At 46.2% G+C, this 17,913-nt stretch overlaps 1 protein-coding gene across 1 annotated transcript in view; it reads left to right on the top strand.

Moving 5' to 3' along the window:
• Positions 1-4,662: 4,662 nt before the first annotated feature.
• Lrrc59 (leucine rich repeat containing 59) overlaps positions 4,663-17,913 on the top strand; it is a 17,886-nt gene continuing 4,635 nt past the window's right edge. The window contains exons 1-6 of the mRNA XM_008838343.3: positions 4,663-5,015; positions 6,824-6,883; positions 9,448-9,606; positions 9,835-9,939; positions 14,348-14,420; positions 17,194-17,367. Coding sequence (XP_008836565.1) covers positions 4,911-5,015; positions 6,824-6,883; positions 9,448-9,606; positions 9,835-9,939; positions 14,348-14,420; positions 17,194-17,367 — 676 coding nt within the window. The 5' untranslated portion in view covers positions 4,663-4,910. The remainder of the gene's footprint in view (positions 5,016-6,823; positions 6,884-9,447; positions 9,607-9,834; positions 9,940-14,347; positions 14,421-17,193; positions 17,368-17,913) is intronic.

Genomic DNA, 17,913 nt, shown 5'->3' with positions numbered 1-17,913 from the left:
CACCTCTTGGCCCTAACACAAACTGGAGGATGGAGACACAGCCCCCAAATGGCAAGCTTCATATGTGATAATTATTTGTGTACTGTAGCTTCCTTTGGGGTAGGAAAAACAGAATACAGTGAAAAGAACCAAAAAAAATCTTTTTTTTTGGTCTTTTTGAGACAGGGTCTCCCTGTAGCCCCAGCTGTCCTGGAACTCACTATGTAGACCAGGCTGGCCTTGAACTCACAGGGATCCGTCTGCCTCTGCCTCCCGAGTGCTGGGAGTAAAGGCGTGTGCTACCATGCCCAGTGAAAAGAAACAAAATTTAAAATTAAAAGTTCCAACTGAGGACAGGTACTTTTCATCCAGGAGCTAGGCACAGGATCACAATGAAATGTATTTCATAGACTCCTCACATCCATCATAAAGATGATGATTCTTCATAACTTATGGACCACCAACTGCTCACGTATATTTATTTACCTAGTTGCCCTTTCTGCTTCCCAGATTCCTGGTATACTGTCTTGCTGGGGTGGGAGAGGAATGCAACAAGATTTGTTATATGAATAGGTGATTCCACTGACTACTTAATTTTCAGTTCCCCAAGGTAAGTTTTATTTATTTTTATTTTTTATTTTATTTTTTTTTAAAATAATTTATTTTATTATTTTATTTTTTCATGTGTATGCATGTATTGCCTGCATGTAGGTAAATGCGCCCGTGTCATGCAATGTCTGTGGAAGTCAGAAGAGGCTGTTGGATCCTCTGGAACTGGAGTTACAGACAGTTGTTAGCTGCCATGTGGGTGCTGGGATTCATACCCGGGTCTTCTGCAAAAACATCCAGTGTTCTTAACCGTTGAGCCATCTCTCCAGCCCTTCTAATTTATTTATTTTTAATATTTTATTTATTATTTTTATTTTAGGTGTATGTGTGTATTGCCCGCATGTAGGTAAGTGCTCCCGTGTTGTGCAATGCCTGCAGAGGACAGAAGAGACTGTTGGATCCCCTGGAACTGGAGCTACAGACAGTTGTTAGCTGCCATGTGGGTGCTGGGATTAGAACCCAGGTCTTCTGCAAGAACAGTGCTCTTAACCGCTGAGCTATCTCTCCAGCCCCTATTATTTTTTACTATATGTATGAGTGTTTTTTCTGCATGTATGAAAGTGCACCAAGTGTGTGCAATGCCCACAGAAGCCAGAAGAGGGTGTCAGATTCCGTAGAACTGGAGTACCAAACAGTTGTTAGCTGCCTTGTGAGTGCTGGGACTCAAACTTTCATCCTCTGAAAGAACAGCAAGTGTTCTTAACTGCTGAGCCATCTCCCTATCCCTATTTTTAATGTGTCTGAATGTTTAGCCTGCATGTGCATGCAATGCCCCTGGAGGCCAGAGGAGGGTGACAGGAACCCTGGAACTGGAGTCATGTGGGGGCTGGGAACCCAAGTCCTCTGCAAGAGCAGCCAGTGGTCTTAACCACTGAGCCATCTCATTATCTCCTTTCTTTTAATTTTAAATTTGTGTGTGTGTGTGTGTGTGTGTGTGTGTGTGTGTGTGTGTGTGCTGTTTCATGGCATGTGTGTGGAGGCTAGGGGACAACATGAAGGAATTAGTTCTCTTCTACCATGTGGGTCCCAGGAATTGAACTCAGGTCATCAGTTTTGGCAGAAAGCAGCCCTACCCACTGTGGTCTTTTATTTGCTTTTTGAGGCAGGAGCTTACGTATTCCAGGCTGGTCTCTAACTCCCTAAGCAGCCGAGTATGGCCCTAAACTGCTGATCTTCCTGCCTCTACCTCCCAAGTGCTGGGATTACAGGCATGTGACACCATACTTGGTTTATGTGATGCCGGGGATCCAAGCCAGGATTTCACACATCCTAGGCAAGCACTCTGCCAAGTGAGCTACATCCCTATCCCCAGGTAAGTTTAAAATTCCCAGTTCAAAAATGAGCAAATTGGGCAAGGGAAATGACTCAGCAGGTAAAGCACTTTGCAAGCAAGCATGAGGACCAAAGTTTGGGTCCACCAGAACTCACATAAAGTCTGGTAGACAGGGCAGCCAGCCTGTAATCCCACGGTGTGGGGGGCAGAAACTGGAGATCCCCAGAACAAGCCAACTAGCCAGACTAGCTGAGGCAGTGAACTCTGGGTTCAGTAAGAGACCCGCCCCAATATATCAGATGAATAAGGTGAGTGATCAAAGAAGACACCAAGACACCAGATGTCAACCTTGGGCCTCCACTCATGTCCACACATGTGCACGTGCAGCTGTGCAGCCACACACATGTACAAACACACATTCATGCATGGACACCACACATATACATACAACAAAAAAAGGAGCAAACTGAGGTTTGTAGTCATAAATGTGCTTTATTCATTCATTCAACAGAAACTTGCTTCTTGTTTTGTTTTGAAATTATATTTTTAGTTATTGTGTGTATGTGTATGCACACCTGTGCATTCCATGGCACATGGATGGAGGTCAGAGAACAACTTTTGGGAATTGGTTCTCTCCTCCTACCATGTGAATCCCAGACATTGAACACAGGTCATCAGGCTTGGTGGCAAGTGCCTTTACTCACTGAACCATCTCTCTGCCACCCTCCCCTTTTTAAAGACAAGGTCTGCTATGTAGCCCTGTTTTGCCTAGAACGTGCTATATAGACCAGGCTGGCTTCTAACTTGTGACAAGCCTCTTGCCTCTGCCTCTCAAGTGCTGGAATTACAGGCATGCTAAAGTCATGATAGCTGACTTTTCAACAGAAATTTGAAGGAGCAACTTCCACTGAAACACAGTGATAGTTAATCTTTAGTGTCAACTTGTCAGGATTTGAAATCCTAAAACACACACCTCTGGGTGTGTCTGTGAGGGTATTTCCAGAGCTGTTAACTAAGGAGGGAAGACCTGAGCATGGGTGGTATCATCCCATGGCAGGGGTCCCAGACAGAATAATAAGTAAGCTGAACACCAGCATTCCTTTCTGTTTCCTGACCAAGGATGCATTGTGCCCAGCTGCCTCATGTTCCTGCTGCCACAGCTAAAGCTGTTCTATGCCTTTCCCACCATGAGGGACTGCACCTGCACACTGTGAGCCAGAACAAACCCATCCTTCCCTAAGTTGTTTGTGTCAGGTATTTTGCTACAGTCACTTGAAAAGTTCTAATAGAGACACATTCAAAGGTTAGGGGTAGACAGTTGATTAAGACATGAATCTCTGCTCTTAGAGTCCACAGTGGAGGATAGAAACAAAGTGTAACAAGGGGATCATGAACTATAGCTAGTATTTACTGGTATATGCTAAGTACCAGTCACTTTTGTAAGCCCCTTGTGTGCTTTACTCAATCAGTTGTCCCCAAACTGTCAGCTCCATACTTTTACATTCTTCACAGATCCATAGATATGGCTAATACAGTGATTACCTAAAGTTTCATAGGCAGCAGGTGGCAGGATCAGGATTAATACCTAGTTGTAGTGTCAGAGGTTCCATTTAGCCACAAGGCTCTACCATGACTGATAATAAGGGACACACCTCTGGCATTGCCAAAACACACACACACACACACACACACACACACACCCTCAGTCTGGTGTTCAGGTGGACAGAGAAGATTGATCAAAAGAGCTAGCCAAGAAGAAAAGATGGAGTGGGGGAAGGCAGGGCCACGGCAGGAGAAAGAAAAGTGTGCGAGGCACTTAAAGGAAGTCCATATAGCTTGAAGGACAGGCAGGGATGGTGATGAGGCTGGTGATGAGGCTGCAGAATGGGTAGGACCCAGTCTAGAAAGAAAAATAGGAAGATTGGTAACACATGCATATAATCCCTGCAGTCCTGTCAGAGGTAGGAGGATCTAGAAGTCAAGGTCATCTTCAGCTACATGGGGAATTTGTGAACAATCTGGACTACATGGAATCCTGTCTCAAAAAAGAAGGAAAGGAAGGAAGGAAGGAAGGAAGGAAGGAACACAGAAGGTTCTGGACCTGTTGACTGCTGAGGGGTCAGTCTGACTGCTAGGGAGGGAGGGAAGGGTGGGTGGCTGATCCCTATCCTATAGATAGTTGGAAGTTTGGAGGACTTTAAGCAGAGGGAAGAGTTTCCCAGATTTCTCGAAAAGTCATCCAGGGAACAGTGTGAAGGCGGAAAGGAGATGAGGGCTAAAACAGTGAGGAGAGAAATCCAGGAAGTCTGTAGTCACAGGTTAAGTAGAGTTCAGGCAGCAATTCTGGCTTTTTGTTTGGTTTTGGTTTTGGTTTTATTTTGCTTTTTGATTGAGACATGGTCTGTCTCCCTGTAGTCCCAGCTGGCCTGAAACTCGATGTGTAGACCAAGCAGGTGGATCACAGAGATCCACCTACCTGCCTCTGCCTCCCAAGTGCTGGGATTAAAGGCTGAGCCCCCAACCCCGGCCAGGGAGCAATTTTGAAGGACACTCAGCTTTCGCTCCTAATCCAGGAGATAGGGATGATCTGATGAGGTTAGCTTTGGATGCGAACCCAGGTCATCTAAGGCCCAATTGTCCAATCGAGTCCCTTTGCCTCATTAGCCAGGCAACGACAGGGACTGCCACGTCTAGCAACCCCAACTTCTCCGGCGTCGGCGCCATGTAGCTCGCCAGCCTGGGCGCCAGGGGGCGCGCCGGCACACGTTCGGGCCGCTCTGGCCCAGCCGTCTCAGTGGCCGCGGAAGGTGACGTGGACACGGAAGTGGTCGTCGTCGCGGCGGCACCGGTGGGAGCTGGGCGCTGGGCTCGGAGTGCGGCGGCGGCGCGGGCGTGCGGCGGCGGCGGCGGCGGCCTCGCAGCGGCAGCGATAGCCCTGGTCGCCGGCGTGGTCCATTAGGTGCGAATCCTGTGAGTCCACGAGCGGCCTCGGCCCCTCTCTGCGGCCGGTCGGAACCCGGGAGCCCGGACCCGCTTGGCCGGCGTCATCATGACCAAGGCCGGTAGCAAGGGCGGGAACCTCCGCGACAAGCTGGACGGCAATGAGCTGGACCTGAGCCTCAGCGACCTGAATGAGGTCCCCGTCAAGGAGCTGGTCAGTACGATCCCTCGAGGCCCGGGAGCCCCTAGGCTCCTGACGCCGGTCCCTGCGTGGGCCGCCTCGTCTCCCAAGCCTCAGTTTCCCAGTCTTTAAAAACTAAGTCCCGGGGGAGGTCGCGGCCGGCCCCAGTGTTCTCCTGGCGATGTACACGTGTCACTTTGGCTCAGTTCCAGAGATAGGGAAGCTCTAACTACCCGGCCCTGGGCTTTTTAGGGGATAAGAGTAAATTTACCCCAGTTTTAGACGCCTTCACAGCATCCAGCTCTGTGTCGAACCTCTAATGGGAGCCCAGGGAGCGGCTGCTGGATGTGTTCGAGGATGAATGAATGACCTACCTGGCAGGGGGAAGTAGGCCTGCTGGTAGACTTGGGTGTGGCGGTGAACCCGACTTTCCCAGGAAACCTCCAATCCCAATTGGCCGTCAGAGCCCGGAGGCTGCCTTTCTTGAAAAAAGTGAAATCTTCCAGCTAGACTAGCTAGGCCTTATCCCGCAGCTCTGAAACTGCCGGGAATCTCGCCCCACCCTCCACCCCTCTGTTTCCCAAACCTGAGGTCCCAGGGACAACACACAGCTAGTTGGTTGCTAATGTGGGGCTAGATCCTCCATCTGTGGTTTTCCAAATCACTGCTATCCTAACCCCACTTGTTGGGTTATATTTGGATGACCGACACTTACCTTACTGACTTTAAGGCATTTGCCCTTGGCCCAGTCTTCCCTGTGACTGTATGGTATGGTGGTTAGAACCACAGGCCCAGCTCATGTCCCAGGTCCTTTGCTCAATAGAGGAGTGCCCTTGGCAAGTTAACTAACCTTTGTGCCTAGATTTCCTCATTGATAAAATGGTGCTAATAGTTCCCATCTCCTACACTTAGGAGGACTGAAATCCTAATGTAAAACACTTGGAAAGTAGCAAATACCAATAAATGTTGTTGTTATGGTGTGATACCAACTGTGATGCCAGAGCTTTTTCAGGTGGTTAGCCTTCACTCTTTGGACTTCCTGACAGTTGGACAGTTCTGGTTGGCCTAGAGTCCTTAACTGAGTGTTTGCCTCCTTTTCTACTCCAGGAAGATGAGCAGCCTTGCTTCAGCCTGGCCCTAGGAATGCTGTCTAAAACCATTTCCTCCAGTCCTGTGGTCATTGTAGCATTGTCCCTAGGGAGAAGAAAAAAAACAAAAAACAGTTTTGCAGAGCCTGCCCAGCCCTGGACACTATTAGAAAATTGAGATGGGCTTTGAGGGCCTTGATTTCATCTGGCATTCCCTCATTTACTTGGTCATTCACTCATGGCTCAGTCAACATGTGTGGGTACTGAGCTCTCTGGGGAGGGCTTTGACTGGGAGTGGCAGATTGCAGAGCTTTTTTAGACCCTGTTCCTGGCCTGAAACCCAGTAAAGGGGGTGATGGAGAAGAAAAATTTAAAGTGCCCTGGGGGCTTTGGAAGGATCAGTCTTCCTTTGGATATTCTATATCAAAACCCTCCTTTTGCATTCGTCCCTAGACCTTGGTTGACTGACTTTTTTTTTTTTCTTTTTATCCTCAGGAACATTATACTGCTTTTTTTGTTTGGATGCAAGGTCTTACTGTGTAACTGGGGCTAGTCTTTGACTGGACATCCTCTTGCCTCAGCTTTCTGAGTGCTGGAATTACAGGCACAGGCCACCCTTGCCCCCCCCATCCGCCATATTTTTTAAAGGTCTTTCTGAATTGTGGGAACATTCTCTGGAAAGTACTTAATTAGCAGATGTCACTGACTTATCCCAGGTGTTAGTTTGACATATTTTCTCATCTCCCTTTCTAGGCTGCACTTCCAAAGGCCACCATACTGGATCTGTCTTGCAACAAACTGAGTACTCTACCGGTAAGATGGGCTAGGACCCTTGAGTCCTGGAGCTTTGGATGTTCTTCCTGCTGCTGGGGTGAGGGGTGGCATTAGGTATAATTTCAGATAGGCTTACAGACAGGCTTCAGCTAAATCTGAGTGTATTGGTAGGGACCAGTGGAAGAGGTGGTTTGTCTAAGAGGTACATTCTTTAGAACAGCAGGAGAGTCAGGCCACAGAAAACTAAAGTCAGCAGGATACAGGCTGAGTCATTTGCTGGCCTCATCTTTTTTTCTGCTTTATTTTAGTCTTTTGAACAAAAGTAGTTTACCTCTCTTATGAAAAGGAGGTAGAGACCATTTTGTTAGTTGCTCTGCATTCTGGGAAAAAATTATAAACTGCCATCCCATGCATCTTGTTTTGTGGCAGGATCTTAGGTAGCCCAGGCTGGTGTTGAAATTCCTGATCCTGCTGCCTCCACCTCTCAAGTGTTGGTTGAGACTACAGGTGTGTACTACTGTGCCTGGCTTGTTTTGTTTGTTCTTGTTTTCAGAGTGTCTAAACTTTGTAACCCAGGCTGGCCTCAAACTCAGTCCTTTTGTGTTAGCCTCCCAAGAGCTGAGATTTCATGCCTGAGCCACCTTGCTGAATTCCATGTACTTCTCATAAGGAACAAGAAAGACCGATTTTTGTGGGACTGTCCTGCCTTTATCGCTCCAAAAAGGACTTGAATTACTTGAGATTTGCTGGGGGTTTTTTTGGTGCAGTATTCCTAATGTGTATCAAATCCTTTTGATTTTTTTTTTTTTTTTAATTTTGCTTGGGGTGTGTGTGTGTGTGTTTACATCTTGCTCATATACATCCCTTCCCACTCTTCCCCTATCCTTCCTTTCACCTTGATTTTTCTTGCACAACTTTTTCCAGTTCTCCTTTTTGTTGAGACAGAGTTCACTGTGTTAGGTTCACATCAGTCCTTCTGCCTCCTGAGTGTTGGGATTATAGGTGTGTGTCACCATACCCAGCTGTTGTTCCACCTGTGTAGGGACTGGATTCCTTCAGCCTCTCGTTCTCTCGGCAGTGGCTGCTGACCTGCTCTGTAGTGATGCTCCTTCATCATCAGGCCTGCCTTTCCTGTCAGTATTGTCCCTTGTATTCATAACTACAGCCAGCCATGCCTTGCTGGATCCCAGGGTAGCCTCCTATTGGGCTCTGTCTCTGGGGTGGAGTTCAGAAGTTAGAAGTTTCTTCATTGGATCATTAGTCTATTCCTCTCAGTTTTCTCCTGGGCCTCACTTATTGTCAACAGTGTTGTCTTCCCACAGCTCATTAAAAATGGCTTCTTTCCAGGAGGTATTTTGTATCTAATTAAAGCAAGAGCAGCTCCTCACAACTTCACACCTGCTATACCCTATGCCCCATAGTCACTCAGCACCCCTAAGTGTACTTTTCAGTCTGAGTCTGTTCTGCTGTCTATCCTAACAACTTTCGTTTCACTCTGGAACATAGGTCCACTGGCCTTTTCAAGTCCCCAGAGAGGACAAACAGGTCTCATTGAGTTGTATTGTCACTTTCAGATTGGTGTTTAGCTGCATGTTAGTGGTGTTTTGTGCTGAGAAGAGCCTGGTTTGAGCAGAATAGGCCCTAGCCATTTAGTTACTTTATTCTAATACTCATGAGCACCTGTGAAAAGTACTATGCTGGGTGCTGAAATTAACAAAGACTAAGACTTAGTACTCAATAACTGGCTCTTTTTATGAAAGTAGAGATGCATTTTTGTTTTCTGTGGGGGATGTTGGGAGTAGGGTACAGAGATTGAACCCAGGACCTCATAGACAAGAATATGCACTTATAAAAAAAGATTTGTTATTTTATATTGTGTGTTTTGCCTGTGTGTATGTGTGCCTGTTGTGTATGCAGGAGGCCAGAAGAGGGCAACAGAGCCACTTGTGGATACTGGGAACCAAACCCAGGTCCTCTGCATGAGTTTCAAATGATTTTAACTGCAGAGCCATCTCTCTAGCCCCCAAACAATACATACTATTTTTTGGTCTGTGGGTCTAAGAATTGAGCTTTGGACCTTTATCATGCTAAAGTGTTCTACCACTGAGCTATACCCTCGGTCAGTCTCTCTCTCTCTCTCTCTCTCTCTCTCTCTCTTTCTCTCTCTCTCTCTCTCTGATGAGGTCTTGCTGTGTTACCCAGGCTAGCCACCAGCTGCCCCAACCTCCCGAATAGGTAGAAGTACAGGTGCACATCACCATGACCTGTGAGAAATCCTCTAAAATATGAAGATAGCGTGTCATGGGAGGACAGGCAAGGTCCCTTATCACTCTAGTAGCAGTTGGAGGATGAACTAGAGGAAGGACAAAGAAGGAAGGTTATGCACATCATTTATGCCGACTTTGTGTTAAGCTGTCATACAAACCTACCTTGCTAATTGCTAGTAGTGGGTATTCTCTCGGTTGTCACTGAAGCAGAATAACTAGCACAAGGCAGAGGCAGAGTCGGGATTTATGCATAGGTGACCTTGACTTGGGGAGTCCCAGACTATCACACCAAAGTGTGTGAGCCTGAGGCCTAAGTGTTCTTTCTCTGGGTCCTAGTCGGATTTCTGTGGCCTCACGCACCTGGTGAAGCTGGACCTCAGTAAGAACAAGCTCCAGCAGCTGCCGGCAGACTTTGGCCGCCTGGTCAACCTCCAGCATCTGGATCTCCTCAACAACAGGCTGGTTACCCTGCCTGTCAGCTTTGCTCAGCTCAAGGTAACAACCTATATACCAGGCCAGGGTTGCACAACCAAGTGTGACCAACAGTTCAGGCTCTGTGGGAGCATAACCCTGAGAAGGGGCCTAGGAGTGCCGCCTTGCTGGCCCCGTATCAGCTGGCTCTTCCCTTAAGTAGAACACAAAAGAGCTTTCTTTAGCTTTTTCCTCCACTTTAAGGGACTGTGTGAACTCAGGCTTAGCCAGCCTCTTTTCCCATCTCTTTAGAACCTGAAGTGGCTGGACCTGAAGGACAATCCCCTGGATCCTGTCCTGGCCAAAGTGGCAGGCGATTGCTTGGATGAGAAGCAATGTAAGCAGTGTGCAAACAAGGTAAGCATGAAGCTCCCAGGGGTCTCCCTCACATACTCCCCTGGGACTTGCCTCTCTCTCCTCGTTTCTTCTCCAAGGGTATTAACAGCTCTGTTACTAAAGCACTACGGTCTCAATGAAATGAGCCTGTCAAGTACAGGTCTTTGTTGCTGCATTTATGCATTATTTTTAAAGATTTATTTATTCATTTATTCATTCATCTGTTTATATGTATGGTGAGCTTGGGAGTTTATATGCACCATGCATGTGCAAGAGCAATACATGTTTTTAACTGTGGCGCCATCTCGCCAGCTCCTGCTGTGTTTATTTTACAAGTACACCATCTTCTCTAGTGCATCTTTTCTTCAGAAACCGTGCTTACTCCGATCTGGCACTATTGACTTGTTTTATTCATTTATTTTGTTTTAAATTTATGTAGACATGTATGGAGGCCAGACGACAACACTGGGTGTTATCCTCAGAAACACCATCTACCTCTTTTGAGACAGGGGTCTCTTGTTGTCCTGGGGGTCACAAATTAGGCTAGACTGACTGACCAGTCAGCCTCATCCTGTCTCCCATCTCCCCAGGACTAGGATTACAGGCGTGTACTACCATGTCCAGCATTTTTACATGGGTACTGGGGATTGAACTCAGGTCTAAATGCTTTTTTAGGCAAGCTCTTTTACCAACTAAACCATCCCTCCAATACCAGTAAGTGTTCTAATAGAACAAGAATGTTAGAGGCTATGGCCTTTCTGAAGCAGGAATTTGGCCAGTGAAAGTGTTAAGATTTAAGGCTAGCAGGGTAGCACAATGGGTAGAGGTGTTTGCCACCAAGCCTGATGACCTGAGTTTTATCCCAGGTCCAATATGGTGGAGGGAGAGAACCATTTCTCCAAAGTTGTGCCTCTGTGACACATGTATGTGCCCCACCCCCCAACACAAAATAAATGTTAAAGGGCTGGAGAGATGGCTTAGCAGTTAAGAGTGTATACTGTTCTTCCAGAGACCCATTTTGGGTTCCTAACACCCATATCAGGCAGCTCACAACCACATGTTACTCCAGCTCCAGAGGTTCTGATGCCTTTCAATTCTGTGGGCACGTGTACTCATATGCACATACCTACACATAGATACATTACTTGTTCAGTGAGTGATCTTTCTTATGTGTGTCTTTTTGAGACAGGGTCTCCCTGTAGCCTCAGCTGCCCTGGAACTAACTCGCAGAGATCTGCCTGCCTCTGCCTCCCTAGTGCTGGGACTAAAGGCGTGTGCTACCACGCCCAGCAAAATAAATCTGTTTGGGGGGGGTGTGTTAAGATTTATAGTTGATAGCTGTAGACAGACAAGTCCTGACATAGGAGTGAGAAACCAGAGGCATTATACCTGGTATACCTTTCTGGTAGCCAGTCACCTTGACGATACCTTATCTTAACTCTTTAAGAGCAGTGTGCCTGCTGGGCACGGTGGCGCAGACCTTTAATCCCAGTACCCGGGAGGTATAGGCAGGTGGATCTTTATGATTTCAAGGCCAGCCTGGTTTACATAGTTCCAGGCCAGCTGGGGCTCCAGGGAGACCCTGTCTCAAAAACACACAAAAAAAATAAAAATAAAAATAAAAAAAACTAGTGTGCCCATCTCTCCATAACTCCAGCTCTGCCTTTGGAATAGCTGCTGCTTCAGCTGATTACCATGTGGCTTACTGGACTATGTGTGAGGCCATGTGAACAAAACAGCCTTAGCTTTGCTATAGTAAGTTAAATGTGTGTGAGAGGTCTTGACTGTGAATGTCAAGAGCAAGGGCGTTTTTTATTTTTTTTGCTTATCATCCACTCAGAGCTTATATAATCTCACTCCCAGGAGTACTTAATTGTTATAAGAAACCAAGCTCAAAGGTAACATGACCAAGTAGCCAAGACAATGTAAGCCAAAGCTTGTATGACTGGTGAAATTCTATTGTGAAAACTTGGTGTTTTGAAGTAATGCCCGTTCTGAAGACTTGACAGTAGCCACCACTGGTTGCTCTTCCTCTGTCCTATATGCTTTATATGTGCATCTTAGAGTCTTCATGACCGTGGGAAATAGGTATTACTCCCATTTCTCTGATATGTGAAGCCCTTATGCACTATTTATCTCTTCATTCATTAAGCAGATAATGCTGGCCTATATGAAATGATGGCACATAGGGGCTGGGAATGTGTGGCTCGGGGATAGAGTGCTTTCCTAGGATCTGTAAGGACCTGGACTCCAAAAACTTGTTCCCTTGGGGCTGGGAATGTAGTTCAGTTGGTAAAGTGCGTATCTGGCATGCAGAAGCCCTAGGTTTGAGATCTCTAGGACAGCATTAGTGGGTGTGGTGGTGCAGGCCTGTAATCCTAGAACTTGGGAGGAGAGGCAGGAGAATCAGAAGTTCAAGGTCATCCTCAACTACTTAGTGAGTTCAAGGCCAGCTGGTGCTATATTAAGACCCTTTGATACTTAGTTTGTAGGCTACAAAAGTAGTTTTTATTGAGTACAAAGTCCCCTTCTGCTCACACATTTCTTCTAGACATGCTCCAGGCAGCAGTGCATTGTGGATGTGGTAACAAAACCCACAGTGCATGGCACTACTGCCTCTGAGTTGCAGCACACCTTTAGGCATTGAAGACAAGTGGCTTGGGCCACTCAGAATGAGTCAAGTTTTTAGGACAAAAATCTACTCCTTGCCCTAGGGTAATCCCTCCCATTTCTGAACTGCTCTGTTTTCAGATAATTAACTCTTCATTGGGACCCTTGTAGCCAAGGTAAAATGGACTTGTACACAGCCAGACAACCCCTAAGCCCAACTGCATATTTATTTAGTGTTCAGTTAGGAGTGAGGGAGGAACTTTGACTCAGGCTGTCCTTACCATTATGCTTGCCCTTCCTCCAGAGCCTGAGTGCCTTGGTAAGCAGCCATTTTTAAAAATTTGATTCTCTTGAGAGGTGCTAGCAGGCTCGCATCCTGTGTTGATAGTCAGGACAGAGTTCCTTGAGTCTTCAAACCAGGTTCTGTGAGGGAGAAGTTTTTGCAAGCCAGCTGTTGAATCACTCTTGTGATGAGTGTGTATGTGTCCGAAATTAGTTATGTTTGAATATACACATCTGTCTGGGGGTTCTTCAGTACAGAAGTAAAACAAGACCCTCCTGCTGTCTTACTTTAGAATAGTTCAAATTCTATCCCCCTCCCATTCATGCCATAAAGATGGAGTTGATAAAGCAGTGGTATTTATTGAGTGCCTGTAATGCTGGAGATTAAGTGGTGATGCAAGTTGGGTTATTTATCACCACTACAGGCCAGAGATGTATATCTTATCTCTTGTTTCCAGATCAGAAAATTGGCTCAGAAGGGTTGAATCACTTGCTAAGGCCATATAGTAAAGTGGAAGAGTCCAGATTATATTGGGCTCTGAGAATACACTCTGTCCCATCACACCAAGGAATACCAGCTTCAAAAAATTACAGGGCTTGTGTGTTGAGTAGAGCATGTGCTTGGCGTACGCAAGCTCTGCAAAAAAAAATGAAAAAAGTCTTTTGCTGCCTCCCCTAACTGCTCATGAAAACATTTGTGACTCTCTTAGTCAGAGGTCATCCTTGAATAAGGCTGAGAATTTGGAGCACTTGGTGCCAAGTACAAGTGGGTCATGTTTGGGCCTTTCTCTTCAAGCTGTCGTCTGCTCAGCTGCACTACTTTATACCCCTTGCCCTGAGCACATCACGCCGTCTTGATTTTCTTCCTTTTGTAATGGGAATCCAGTCAGTCAATCATATATGTCCAGTGCCTCAAACTAGCCACACTTAGCCACTTACCTTTAAAGAAAACTGCATTCTTATGACAGACAGAAAAATGGCAAGGAATTAGTGTCCCAGCTGGTATATGGCTCGTACCTATAAAGATTATCACAAATTTGAAGCCAGTCTGGGCTATAGAACAAGACCTTATTTCAGAAAGCCAAAAGCAGCAACGACAGCAAATACCCAGAAAGAATGACAGTGTCTTGTGTGAACAGGAGTGGAAAGAGGGGTAAGTAGCTGAAGGAGAGGGTCAGGAGAATGTGATGGAGGGAAGACTGTTCCCAGGGACAACCGGGAGGCATTGGGAGGATTGTGTGAAATCATACATGTGAGAGTGATTGTGAATGGCAAAACTCACGGATTCTAGTTGGTGTTGTGTTTTACAGAAAGGGTTTTTTTTTTTCTGATAATCTTAGTGAGCTAGGTTCATGTGACTTTCTGTGATGAAGGTTGTAACTTAAGATACAAAACTAGGATGATTTCAGTCAGCTCTAACCCACCCTCTGGTGATCTAGAATCCTTAAAAGAACAGTCTCTTTTTTGAGACCTTTTGAGCAAACATGAGCTGTGAAGGCTGCTACTTGAGTAGCTCAGAGCCCTCTTCTCCCTGCAGGTGTTACAGCACATGAAGGCCGTGCAGGCAGATCAGGAACGAGAGCGGCAACGGCGACTGGAAGTGGAACGAGGTAGGTGGCCAACCTAGTCATCTTCCCTGTTCTTACCCAGCCAGTAGAGTCTCATGCTTCAGGAACGGGGGGTTTATAGGAAGGTGCTGAAGAGCAGGGTGGCATGGCCTAGGTAGTATGGTGGTATATGGTATCCTCGTTATCTGGCGGCTCTCTCCATCCGGGTTTCTCCACTGAGCTCCACAGTCACAAACAACTGCTTGTCCTCTGTCTCTGCTCAGAGGGTAAAAAGGTACCTTTGCATGGCTGGAGCTGGACATAGGGGTGCAGACCTATAATCCAGCAACCCTGGAGGTTAAAGCAGGAAGGTCACTCTGAGTTCTAGGATACTGTGAATTAGGTTACCAAACAAAACCTTGTCTCAGAAAGCAACCCTAAAAATAAACAGACAAAGCAAAAAGCCAAACAAATAAAAACAAAAATAAGCCAGGTGTTAATCCCAGCACTCGGGAGGCAGAGGCAGGTAGGTCTCTGAGTTGAAGGCCATCCTGGTCTACATAGTGAGTTCCAGGCCAGCTGGGGGTACAGGGAGACCCTATCTCGAAAAAGACCAAAAAAATTAATTAAAAAATAAAAAGCCCCAACAAGTGACTAAAGCAGACCCATCTCCCCTTTCAACTCCTCCCAGTGTTTCCCTTCCGTAGAAAATTGCTGTCCCTGTGATTATTTAAGCCTGAGATAGGAAAGGTGCTCATGCTTATGATTCCTTCCTTCTTCTGGAATTGGCAGTTTGTTAGCTAGTCCTCAGTGTGACCATTTCTCCTCTAGCACCACCCTCTGAAATGTCTCTGTCCTGTGAAACAGTGCCATTTCCACAAATGTATCTTCTACCCATCAGTCCTGGGATCTTTTTAGAATACAGATCGGGTATTGCTACAGTGTGCTTAAAACTGTCTTTTGGCTTTCCATTGAATTTAGACTGACATTCAGTTAGCGACATGGCTGACAGGCCCACTGTGGACCAAGGCTGTATGTAGCCCCACACACAGAGGCAACCCTGCCATTAACTAGCCGTGAGTGCTGACTTTGGCAGCCATATACTAAAACTTAACCATGGGAGCCAAAGCTGTTGTTGCTTGGACCTACCCCTCAGCCTCTATGTGACTGGCTTCCTGCGATCTCTCATGTATGCTCCACAGTGGTCTTAGCTCAGTCTTAGCTCTTTTAGGGACACCCACACTGGCGTGTCATCCTCCCTGTTACTCCTCAGCACCTCCACTGCTTTCCCCTAGCACATGTCACTGCGGTGCCTGTGTAGAACTCTTGACTGGCTAGCTGACTTCTAAGCTCACTTACCAGGCCAAGGGACACATACAGTATTGACTATAGGCAGTCCCTGAGTTACAACTGTCCCTGCTGTGTACATGGCCACCATGGCAAGATACACCACATTCACCCTGACCCCTGCAGCTTCTACTTCCTGATAGCACAAGGTCCCTAGAGGCTGAGTTTGACATGTTCCTGGCATTTCCTGTGTGTAGCTGGAATATGGAGCTTGTTTACATGCTGCATTATGGCCTACCTAGACTTTCAGACCCCAGAAGGACATGTAAGCACCATTTTGTAGTATTCTGGCTTTGAGAACATGTATTTCAGACTTTTAAATAACTAATTTGGAAGTGCGTTTTTAGAACCCAGTCATTTGGAAGTTGGGTACTGTATGTAAACACACTTGAGCTGTTGAGTCAGTCTGAGCAAGTCTTATGTTGTTGCGTAGACTCCCAAGTTATAGTCAGAAGATAACTCTAGCAAATTGTTGGTGTGGCTTTTTAGAAAGACACTGCCATTGACTCTAACCCTAAACATGAGAGCTCCCATTTTCTCACTTGTCCTCCCCCTGCTTCCACATTCATTCTGAAGCTGGGGAAAGTAGGAATCCCATAAAATCAACACCTCCATTATATCTTTTTAGCAGAATTCTTAGAGGCTCTAGCCTTTTGTACTTTTTTGGAATGCGTAGGGGCTGTTTCCAGGTTGATCTCAAAAAACTCCTGAGCCCATGTTCTGCCTATCCTCAGCCTCCTGAACACTGGGATGAAAAGTGTATACTACTTAAACTGGTTGTCTCCACCTTCTGATTTAGTAACCTGATTCTAGGCGAATACCAGACTTATCACCCATGTCTTTTATTTTTTCAGTTATTAATTTTATTTAGAGTGCATAGCATACATGTGGAAGTGAGAAGACAGCTTGTGGGAGTCAGTTCATTCCTTTCACCATGTAGGTCCCAAGGATCAAACTCATCATCAGGCTTGGAGGCAGATACTGAGCCATCTCACCATCTTACCCAATGCCTTTCTTAGATTCCCCTTGTATTAATACCCTAAGTCCTCTACTGCTTGTAGCCAGAAATCCCTTAATAAGACTCAGCAAACCCTGAGAGGAGCTTGATGTTTTTTAGGGGAAACTTTGGCCCAGGATGGCCTTCATCTCACTGTAGCTAAGGGTGGCCTCAAGCAAGTGCTCCTCCTGTCTCCGCCTCCTAAGTATTGGAATTACATCTTTGAGACAGGTTTTCCCTATGTAGCCCAAGGTGGTTTTAAACACATAATCCTATACCTACTTCTTCCTACCCCTACCCCCATCAGTAACTCCCCAACCCTGAGGTGCTCCCCAATCAGTGCTCTCATTATAGACCTGATTATATGCCACCATACCTGGATCCTTTTGCAGTGCCAGTGTCTATGGGAAGAGAAACCTGTGTCACTTGGGGCAGGCAAGTTGCTGGAGGGTTTGTGTGAGAGTAGTCATGTTTTGGCATATTTTGTTATAGAGGCAGAGAAGAAACGTGAGGCCAAGCAGCAAGCTAAAGAAGCAAAGGAGCGGGAACTGAGGAAACGGGAGAAGGCGGAGGAGAAGGAGCGTCGGCGAAAGGAATATGATGCCCTTAAAGCTTCCAAACGGGAACAGGAGAAGAAGCCCAAGAAGGAAACAAATCAGGCCCCCAGTGAGTCTGCTTTCCCTGCTCAGCCAGTGCAGAGTCCAGGGTTTCGCCCGAGGATATCCAATTGAGTCTGTGAAGTAGCTTCATAGAGCTTCCTGCTCAAAAGGGACTGTGTCCCCAGGCTGCTCATCCTTCCCTTGAGCAAGTCATCACCATTTTTTTGTTGAAAATGGGGATTATAGCTACTTACCAAGTGGTGATAAGGATTAAGTGAGAAAACAACCATACTGACCTTGTGGTTGCTCAGTCATGGTTTTTAAAAATTTTTGTCTGAGCTAGGTACAGTGGTAAGTAGAGGCAGGAAGATTGCTAAGTTCAAAGCCAGCTTAGTTACATAGCAAGTTCCAGGCTGGCCAAGACTACATATAAGACCCTGTTTCCAAACAACCTTTTTTTAGCCAAAAATCTCAAATGTATTTTTTTTTAATTATAATGTAATATACAAAGCTGGGCAAAGTGGTGTATACCCATTATCTCAACACTTAGAGGTGTGTAGGAGAGTTGTAAATTTGAGGCCAGCCAGGGCTGAAAAAAAAATATTGATGACTA

Source organism: Nannospalax galili, unplaced genomic scaffold (assembly GCF_000622305.1).
Source record: "Nannospalax galili isolate Female #2095 unplaced genomic scaffold, S.galili_v1.0 scaffold95, whole genome shotgun sequence".
NCBI classification, from domain to species: domain Eukaryota; kingdom Metazoa; phylum Chordata; class Mammalia; order Rodentia; family Spalacidae; genus Nannospalax; species Nannospalax galili.
The sequence above is the reverse complement of the archived record's forward strand: the minus strand, read 5'-3'. Positions and strand labels throughout refer to the sequence as shown.